We start from the raw sequence: 10,949 nt of genomic DNA on the forward strand, positions 1-10,949 counted from the left end.
GCTAAAACGGCACCAAATTTGTTTGGCGAAAACGGCACCATATTGGCGAAAACGGCTACTGATTTCTGAGCTAAAACGGCACCATATATAAAACAAAGTATGACGTTGACTTTTATGTTTTATTTCATTTCATTACAACATTAGCAAGATTATAGCAACATACATAAAACAAAGTATGACGTTGACTTATGTTTTATTTCATTTCATTATAACATTAGCAAGACTATAGCAACATACATAAAACAAAGTATGACGTTGACTTATGTTTTATTTCATTTCATTACCACATTAGCATGATTATAGCAACATACATAAAACCAGAGACCATATAGATAAAACAAAGTATGACGTTGACTTATGTTTTATTTCATTTCATTATAACATTAGCAAGATTATAGCAACATACATAAAACAAAGTATGACGTTGACTTATGTTTTATTTCATTTCATTATAACATTAGCAAGATTATAGCAACATACATGAAACATTTCATTAAGAAATGTATACCTTCAACAAAGTTGTTTGTCCTGACCACGATGTTGAAGACTGACCAGGTGCGGGGGGTGAATATAGGATGGGAGATCCACTGTCTCTCAAAGTAGTCTGTCAGTTGTCGCAGCTTGCCATGAGTGGGGTTCTTGTTTATTATATTTTGAGCAGTAAAAGATAGTGTGGGCTATTGTTTCAGGAAATTGGCAAGCGATACATTTGCCGTTTGGATGAAGGTTGATTTTGTGTTGATAGTGATTATGATTGCCATTTGCTAATCTTAATCTGGTTATGGCAACATCAATTCGGCGTGTTTGGTCCTTGGATCCGTCAGTATAAATGTTCTTGCACTGTGAATTTGTTATGTATATAGTGTTCATTAAATTTTGTGTTGGTCAAGATTTTTGGCAGTAATGCTGGAGGAAGGGATTGTAGTATGGGTTTGTATTAAGTATATACATCAAGTTGTTGTTTAATTTCCTGTATTTTGGGGGGATGCCCTTAACAATCACTGTCGGCACAGAGTAGATGTATTTATTGTCCAAACATTCTGCAATCCGATTATCGGCTATGGGATGCCCTTTCCAATCACTGTCGGCAGTGTCTACGAGACGTATTTAGTATCTAAACAATCAGTTTTATCAGAATTATCTATAATGACAAACTAGTTTTCCACATAAGATTTTAGTTGGTGCCGTTTCGCATATATTGCATCAATTAAATCGAAGAGTTTCTTCCTGGACGAAGATTAATATGATAAATCATAACAGAACATTCACTCACTGAAATGATCATCATCAAAGTATATTTCAAACTCAACAACCATGAATTGATCAACTATTTTGGAAATCTAATCACCAACCAAGACATACTTTTGGTGAGTAATTAAAAATAAAGTACCAAAGACCTTTGCACAGTTTGGATCTACAACAACAACAAAAATGTCCGGCCAATCACGAAACATATGCTTCGAACTTACTTTGTAGGATTATTAACACATGTTATAGCAACAACGTTGACCTGTGTTACCTCCCTTTTATTGATATCCCATACAACAAAGTTGTTGTACACATTTGGTCAGTCTGCCATTACTGTATGTCTTGTGTAAGGCGTGAAATATTTCAGTTTGTTTGGTTGTTCAGAATGACTATTGCCTGAGGTGAAAATATTATGCAAGAACCATTATATCTATTTTGATATTTCACAAGGGATATCATATACACAACATGGCTGTCCCTTTCGTTATTAAGGTTGCAGCCGCCGTAACGGTTCTGCTTGCCGTCATTCTGGGTGGGATGTATGCCTTGTCTCTCCAGGCAAAAATGTCAAGATTGCAGTTCGTCATTTTTGCACAAGCATTCCTGATTTTTCTCTCCAGATTTGTGTGGAATAACTTCTCGACTATGTTCGATAAGCCGTCACGGAAGGAAGGGCTAAGACATGTCAAATATTCGGATAAAGATCTTCATCAGATGGACGTTGCCCAATATGATCTCAAGAAGTGGACAATATGGAGGATTTTTCTTATAACGTACTTAGTATTATGTCATATCAGTTACTTTACGAACTTTTACTTCATAGGTCGAGAACCGTATGTTATAGCATACAGTTGTTATGCGGCACTTGGACTATTGTTTCAGATAGTGACAGGTTTAGTATTTGTGAAAGTTATTCTGTTTTGTGTAAGGTTCATTTTTAAAAGTAATTCCTTTTTTTCCAAACAACGGGAATTACAGTTTGTACTTATTTATGCTATTCTTTTATGGACGTATGGTCTTTACAACGCTACTACTCCTCCTGTTGTGAAAGAAGTCCCCATTCCAGTCAAAGGATTGCCTGCATCTCTTGATGGATTGAGAATTGTGCAAATATCAGACATTCATCTTGGACCAACTGTTGGAAGATGGAGACTTACTCGCATAGTAAATATCATTAATGAGTTGGATGCAGGTAAATACGAACTTGAAACAGTGATGTCAATAAATCAGAGCACGTTTTGAGTGAGTGAATAAGGTTTCATGCCTCTTTGAGCAATATTCCAGCAATATCATGGCAGGGGGACACCAGAAAAGCACTTTCATGTATTTACATGGGTCAGAGATTCAGCTTCCATTGTTTAAAATGTATGAGAAGGGGATACATTTGCCCCTTAGACCCAAAACACAGCTCTTTCCTGCAGTTTTCATTACCAAAAAAAAGCTTTAAAACCTAACCAATTTATTGCTGAAGATGTCCCACAGAAGATAGTGTTCAGACCAGCGACGGATGTGTGCAGCATCAATAATTAAATTCTTGACAAACTGCATTCCTGTACACAATAATGAAAATTACTTCATATTTGTGAATCTTCTCACTCGAAAAATGTTGATATGTTTATCTTGTATTATGTAGGGAGAAATAGGACATTCAGTATTTATCTCCTCCATGCTTTTGCTTTTGTTTTTCGTTTTTAACGCTGCTCTCAGCAATAGTCACACTTTATAAGTGTGTAAATAATTGAGTCTGGACCAGACAATCCAGTGATCAACTGCATGGGCATTGATCTACCCAATTGGGATATGATGATAAGTGTTAGTCGCCTCTTACAGTAAGAATGGATTACTGAAGACCAGCTCTAACCCGGATCTTCTCGGGTCTCCTCCAAGTGTATATGACACAAATACTGCTTTTGGTCAGATTAAAGCTGAGTGAATCCAGCAACTTTGTCTTGTGTAATCCTTGGATATCAAATTATTTCATGTTGGAATGGTTTTGACTGTGTGTTTTTTGTATTTTTCCAATATGTTTTCATTCTGTATTCAGCTTGTTCATGGAAACATTTGAGTTTTTATTATTGACTCAGTTTCATATCCTTGCAGATGTTGTTGTGATGACTGGAGATCTCGTCGATGGAAGTGTTGCAAGCCTCAGGGAAGCAGTGGAACCTGTTAAGGATATTCAGGCCAAGTTTGGGAAATATTTTATAACAGGTGCACTTGTTTGTTGGTGGCATTCCATAATGACATTGTGTTTTGTCTATATCCATCTAAGTTTATCTTTTTCGTGCTTGTCATAAGAGACAACTGGTATCAGGTGGAGAGACCCACTGACATGGTAGGTCCGTGTCATCATGTCCCATTGTGTAAGTTTGATGCTCATGATGTCAATCACCAAATTGTCCAGACCAGACTCTACTCCTTACAGACCTCTGTCACATAGCTGGAATATAGCTGAGTGTGGCCATATTTGTAAAACTATAGCAGCAAATCTCAAGGACCCTTCTTTGCATGCCCAGTTCTAATTTCTGACTCGAACACAGTCTGTGCCAATTACTAGTGAGTCTACAGCCCCAGTATATTTCAGCTTAAGACACAGTACTTAAACTAAAATATGAGACCAGGCCCCGATTTCTCAAAACAAACTTAGTTTGAAATTTGTAAAAACTTGAGTTTGACAATTTGAAACAGCTGGATTTTTAACTCAACTGCATTTTAATATAAAAAGCCCAAACAACTTAAGTAATCTATCCACCAAACTCAAATTGTCAACTATGTTTGAGTTGGATATCAATTTCAGTTCATTCTGGGAAATGCATTTTGCTGCGTTTTCTTTGATGGGCATTTTAGAAGTTGAGTTGATGAAGAATGATGACAAGTGATACATGAGAAACAAATTCAGATAATATGTAAATGAGTTGTTATTACAATAGATTGGGAATGAGTTGTTTATACAATAAATGAGGTTAATGTACATCGCTTGTATAGGAGATTGAGTAAGTTGATTGGAACCCAGTTGGGTGACATACAAGGACTGACTTAGAGCTTATACAAATGATAGGAAGCCAGGTGAATGTTTCCACAATAGATGCGGTTGATGTACATAGTTTGTATGACATGTTGGGTAAAGTTGTATTGAAACAGATAATGTGCACAAGAAGTATTACTGATGATTACTTTATCAAGTGATGGTAGGCATCGGGAATGTAGTACCCTTCATCTCTCTTGAGGGCAGAGCCTATCTTTTTTATATGCACTGCTTCCAAAAAATTATGAAATTTGTCGCCTGACTGGTTCCTTTCTATGGTCTTGATGTTGTCCCAGTTGATAGTGTGGTTAGGGTGGGCTTTGATGTGGTTGGCAATGGCTGATTTAGAATCGTTCTTCCTAACTGAAGCCTGGTGTTCCTTGATCATGTTGATCCTGAGGGTGAGTGGTCTTGATGTTTCTCCAACATAGGAGTCACCGCAATAACATTCTATGTAGTAAACCACACCTGAGGGGTCTTGCTTGTGGGACGACCTAGGTCTTCCTGTGGCCTGCAAGAGGTTCTGGATGCTGTTGCCTCTTGTTGACATCTTTGTCAGCTTGCTGCTTCAAGAGTTGTTGGATGTGATGACTAGTTGTTTCTCATGTATCACTTGCTTGACAACGACATTAGAATCTATGTTGAAATGTCGCCTTTCACAAGAAAAGAAGTTGTATATCCATAAAAATTGTCATCATTCTTCTAAAAACTCTTACTTAAGTCAAAACTCAGACTTAAGTTTGTTTCAAGAAATCGGGGCCAGAAACATGTGAACTTGACTCTGGGTTTGAACTAGTGTCTAAAGACACTGACTGCTACATTAACAAATCTGTCACTGAAAAATAGTATAAAATCATTTAGATTGCTTTAAAATTACCCATTTTGTCACTGTGGTCAGTTCACCAGGAACCATGTATGAACCATGCAATCTGAAAAAATTGATTTGACAGTCTTCAGCTTTAGACACTTGTCTGAAAGCCTGAGGCAAGTGAATTAGTTTTTATTATTATAGGATATTTAGGGTGCACATATCCAGGCAACTAGTGCATGCTCAAGGCGCTGGTATTTTTCCCTCGATCATTGGATGTCAATCTCAACGGCACATCGTATCATCAATCTCAACTCCCTGGGCAGTATACAACTCTTGCAGCCACTAGGTGCACCAAGTTATTATGTCTTTCTCATCCTCACGAGGTACCCATTCACAGCTGGGTGGACTGGGACACATTGTCACAGTACTTTGTCCAAGTTCACTGAATGTTGCTGTACCCACAACTAGGTGTTTGCACATATTCATTGGGCCACCATCTTTTCATATACCAACGGATTCGTGGGTTCTTTTAAGTGCACAGGGTTGTGTACTGTATACTGTTTTGTCCTCTCAGCTAGTAAGAGTGTAATAGTGGTACATAAAAATCCACAGAAAATTATGCTTATGACCAAGGTTGACTCAAAAGTGATGGGCATTGACGGTAGAAAGTTTGTTTTGTCTGTTTGTTTTCCAATGTATGTTGTTTGTTTTCTGTTTCAGGCAATCATGAGTACTATACAGGTGATGTAGACAATTGGTTCTCTCACCTCCGTGGTCTCGGCTTTATTGTATTACACAACAGTAATGTCCGACTTCCCAGTGAGAAACTACCCACCAACCAACAAATATGCCTTGCTGGGACAGACGATATCCATGCTTTAAAGATAGGGTAAGGGACAAAGGATATTGTCCTTAATCCATGACTTACCTTGCAGAATACATTCCAGTTACCATGGTTACCTATGCTAACTAAATTTCGATCAATTATTGATAAGTATTGGAGACAGTACTTTGAGCTAAAAAATACACAGCCTGGTCTTGTAAAAACAATGTGTAGAAACCACCACCAGTGGTAAAACTAAAGTTGAAATGTAATATGCAGGTAAAATTTGAAATCTTTGGTTTAAACATTCAGGTATGGTGATCATGGGATGAAGCTTGATGATGCTCTGGGGTCATGTGATCCAAGTCAGCCAGTAATTCTGCTTGCCCATCAGCCGAAGGCAGCCAAGACTGCTTTGGACTCCAAATACAGAGTTGATGTTGTCCTGTCAGGTAGCCATTATTCAAAGCAATTTCTCCAAAGCATTTGATTGTCTGTTATTGGTTGGGATTATGTTAAAATTGTTCATTGGACATGCTGGGTGGTATGACCAATAATGTACTTGACTCCTCCTGTCTAAGAAAGCAATGTGTTTCTTGCACTGTTGAAGAAATATACTGTCTGAAAACCAAAGTGTTAGTGATGGGGTGAGTAGATACCAGAAAGGGTTGAGGTGGTACATATGTCATATTGCCCTCGGGAACTTTTGATAAGCTGGTCAGCTGCCATAATCTGAAGAGCTTACATCCATAAAACTAATTTCCAATCTTTGTTAATGATTAATGTTCCGGTGTATGCTGTTTGGGAACCAAGGAAAGGTTCAGGTTATGCGTTTTATCTTGTTCCATAAATTCCAGTCATAGATTACAAAGAACACAGTCATGCCTCAACGCAGCATTTACTTATCCCATTCTTTATAGTTATCTGCTTCATACTTGATGAGAATTGACTCTATACAGTCAAACACAGTTGAGTTTGATGTCGATATTATGTATGTTTACCAAGTAAAAGTTTGGTCCCTTCTCACTCATTCTTCAGTCATCATTTTGCAGTTGTGTCAAAACTCAGATAACTGAAAGTATTTATGGTGGTTTTTTTCAACTTCGACAAAACAGTGTTTGACTGTACATTAATTGTTGTGAGTACAGTAACTCTGTCATCATGGGCGATATCAGGACCAGAATACCTCGTATGCTGCTGTCATCCAACTGAACCCTGAAGTGGGTGACACTAGTGATATATGCCTCAGTTATTGACTCTCTTTATCTATTACAGGTCACACTCATGGAGGACAGTTCTTCCCAATGATGTTTGGATCTTATTTTTTGCACCCCTTCTTTTCCGGACTGTATCGCTATGGTGAATCCAGTCATGTGTACGTCTCAGTGGGTACTCAGTATATGGGCATCCCTATGAGGATTGGAGCAACTATGGAGGTCACAAAGATAATACTCACTCCTGGATATTTTTAGAATAAGTCACTTTTAAATTATATGATTTTTCAAAGAAATTGAGTTGTTTCACAAATTTTGCGAAGAAAACAGAGGAGAGACACATTAAAGAATTTTGCGTCCGTCCACCCATCCATCCATCCATCATTCATTCATTCATTCATTCATTCATTCATTCATTCATTCATTCATTCATTCATTCATTCATTCATTCATTCATGTTGATATTCTATTTTATATTTAACATGTTCCATGTGGTGTAACCCACAGCATATATAGGCAGTCATCAGACTGACACAGATGAAAGATATATTTAACAGTTTCGATCTACTCTGTTTGTGGGATTTTACAGGTTGGGAATCTGCCATGACAGACATAAATGACATCAAACAACAATACAGTATACCCTGGTTATAATACCACCATTTGTCCAGGAGAAAATATGGCATTAGGTAGGACCTCAACAGGATGGTTGGTGGTACGGCATTGTCTATGTATATGTATTTCACAATGTCCATTTATGTGACTGCCATAAACATAGAGATGCTTTGAGTATTTGCACAGATAGATTTGTTCTCTCTATACTGAAATCATCATTAATAAGATATTACATTGTTTATTACATCGTGTATATTACATTCCTATATAATATATGGCTTTGACTCCACAGCTTGTCGTTTGCTCTAAGCCTTTCACACTCCACCACTCCTGTGTCTGCACTACACCCTGTAACTCTACCGAATGAACTAAAAGTGCTTCAAACTAAATTATTCCACACAAAAGAGCGTTCTAAAGAACAAATAAAGACCATACATACAGTAGTTGAAGACTCAGACATAGTCGTAGTATGAATACTCTTGGTCAGCACTAGTCAAAGCACGTGTATACATGATGCGTGACAGCAGAAGGAATGATGATACGGGCCAAGGTGCTTACCTGGTTGGCCACGCATGTGTGGCAGGGAGGTAACTCCATGTGGTGGGGGCCGTATAATGATTAAAAAAGGCTTTTATTTATTGTACATTATTTTTATTAAAACATTGATACAACTGTCACATGGCATTTTCAACAGCAGAAAATGCATATATGTACCCCAAGGACGATCTCTATGAAAAAGAATAAATTATTCCACACTTGACCATGAAATACCTTGCAAGTGTAAAGCCCAAGGAACGCTTCTTATATTTCACCATGAGTAACGCTTCTTATATTTGACCATGGAATAAGTAAATATAGAAATAAATGTTTGAACAAACTATGTTGCTATATGGCAGAAACAATGCCGATGTGACATAAAATTTCATCTCGCTCATTCACTCACTTGTAAGGAAGTGTACAGAGATGAAAATAAGTGACAAAACCCTTTCCATAGTCGATTGTATGATTTCGACTGAGTCATGAGTTTGTGTTTAAACATCAAATAGTGATAATGCATGTGTTTTCACAAAGGTGAGCATATCCTGCCTCACATCCTGTCACAAATACATGCAGAGGCAGGTCAATTATCCACAGGAACATCTGGTACAATTAATCAAATTGCAAATGTCCTCCACATGTCAACCATAAAATAGATTGTAAGCTGTAATAAGGCCTTGAATGTTACCATGGTTACCAGGAGAGGAGACTTGGCAGTATGCTTTGAAATCAGATGCCTTATCATGCATACTTTATGAAATATTTTTGAATTTTTATGTGACCAGATGAATATTTCATGTTAGAGGGTTCATGTTTTATAGAATTTCCCGTGTTTGATGTCATACATATCATATCTGTGATTACCGGTACTTTCGTTTGATTATACATTCCATTTTTTAAATATATTTATACTATATATCATAAAGATTTGTTTATTTACTGACGCAGATTTAAAATGAAATGATTCTCTCAGGTCTCAGAACCTGGGTGAGGAACAAACTGGCTTGTTAGCCTTGGTCTTGTGAGGCAGGTTTTATATGTGACTTTTATTGTAATATTTACATATCTTTGTTTTGAGAAAACGATTTTATATTTCTCATTTATGTCTCTAAATATATTTTTATGACCATGTCCAGCAGCTTTGGTCTTGCCACCCACACTACAATCCTGCTGTGGACGGGTACCTGGTGCGACAAAATGTTCAACTGAATCTAAACCTTCTAGTGATTTGGTTTGATGGAATCATCAGGGGGCTGAGAATGAATATGAGTGTACACTGAATAACTAATACCGGAGTGATAACAGATTTATCTGCCTGAGGTTTATGGGAAATTGCCATGGATACAAGGATGAAAATTTGCATACATCATAATGGTATGACATGTTTGAATGAAAACCATCATCAAAATTTCATTTAGAGTTATGTCTGTGGCCCTTGTTGGATGTTTGACACATGGTGCACAGTACTGACAATTCCTAGATGACATTTAAGACAGATCATTAACTGATGACAATGTCATCAAGTTTGAAAACTGTCATCAAGAAGGAATGTTTTACAGAGTTATGACCCTTGTTGTTTTTGTGTTTTCATTTGCTCAAATGATGTTATTGTTCATTTCAAAAGATGTCATGTAAACCCTTGCATATATCTTTCTATACACATCATCATTGCTATGTTTTCTTTGTGTTCACATTTTCTCTTTTGGTCTTCCAAAACAAGAAGTTCAAATTATATAAAAATATTTTCTCTGATACTTTGCAAATTTGTTTTGGCTTGCTAGGACTGTTGCATATCATGGCTCTATTTGGTCTCTTTGTGTATATCTGGTTGACTTTGTATTTTGTTATTTATCATTAAAATGATCTTCAATACCGATGCCTGAACCTGAAGATTTGTTAAGTCAGCATGTGTCAAGATAAGTTAGACTTTGCAGGGTCAGGTGCCTTTCATGATAAACAGACAATGTTCTTGTACCAAATGTGTGCCAGGTACTTGTGTAATCCTGGATATTTATCAAAGGAGGTAATTGCAAATGTAGGTATTGAAGTTCCAATTCATGAAAATGTAGGTGACAGGCTTATCTATTTTCCAAGTATTTATTGTTACTGTATTTTGTTTTGTGGACTATAATTTCAAGAATGCAGGTGAGCTACAGTGCTTTATGGTTGTACCGCTGCTGGTGCATATTCACCTAACACAATTCTACTGTTGACAGGGAATATATTTTAGTATATCATGTATCCATATGAATTGTTTGTTGATCCTTATGTAATATTGTTCTGTTCATTGTTGGAGAATTATTTTTCCATGTATTTTATGTTTGATTTCAATGGAGTTTTACACAACGTCAGATGAATTTGGATATATTCCTTGAATAGTTGACATACATGATCAGGATTCACACAGGTCCTTACACTTGTGTCCTTGCTGGAGTCATCACACAAATAGCCATACATGAGAACAACATCATCATGAATAGTCCTATATGAAAGACGGGACTTCTTGATTGCAAAAACTTTGTGCACAAATGCTTAACTCCATGCTATGACTAACTAAAAACAGCACAACCTGGCAGCTTTGGAATCACAATCAAATATAACCAGGGTATGCAATTTTACATGTGCCACTGAACAACAGGAAGTTGTTGCAGAGAACCAGGAAATATGTATATGAAT

General features: G+C 37.0%; 1 protein-coding gene across 1 annotated transcript; it reads left to right on the plus strand.

Moving 5' to 3' along the window:
* The first annotated feature begins 1,692 nt into the window (after nt 1–1,692).
* On the plus strand, nt 1,693–7,808 carry LOC124276897 (transmembrane protein with metallophosphoesterase domain-like). Its single transcript, XM_046712565.1, has 5 exons — nt 1,693–2,440; nt 3,349–3,459; nt 5,805–5,973; nt 6,220–6,359; nt 7,183–7,808. Exons 1-5 carry the CDS (start codon nt 1,717–1,719, stop codon nt 7,377–7,379), a joined length of 1,341 nt encoding a protein of 446 aa, XP_046568521.1. The 5' UTR covers nt 1,693–1,716; the 3' UTR covers nt 7,380–7,808.
* Nucleotides 7,809–10,949: the final 3,141 nt, after the last annotated feature.

The sequence above is a fragment of the Haliotis rubra genome, unplaced genomic scaffold (assembly GCF_003918875.1).
Source record: "Haliotis rubra isolate DU_JTF1 unplaced genomic scaffold, ASM391887v1 Scf215, whole genome shotgun sequence".
Classification (NCBI taxonomy): Eukaryota; Metazoa; Mollusca; class Gastropoda; order Lepetellida; family Haliotidae; genus Haliotis; species Haliotis rubra.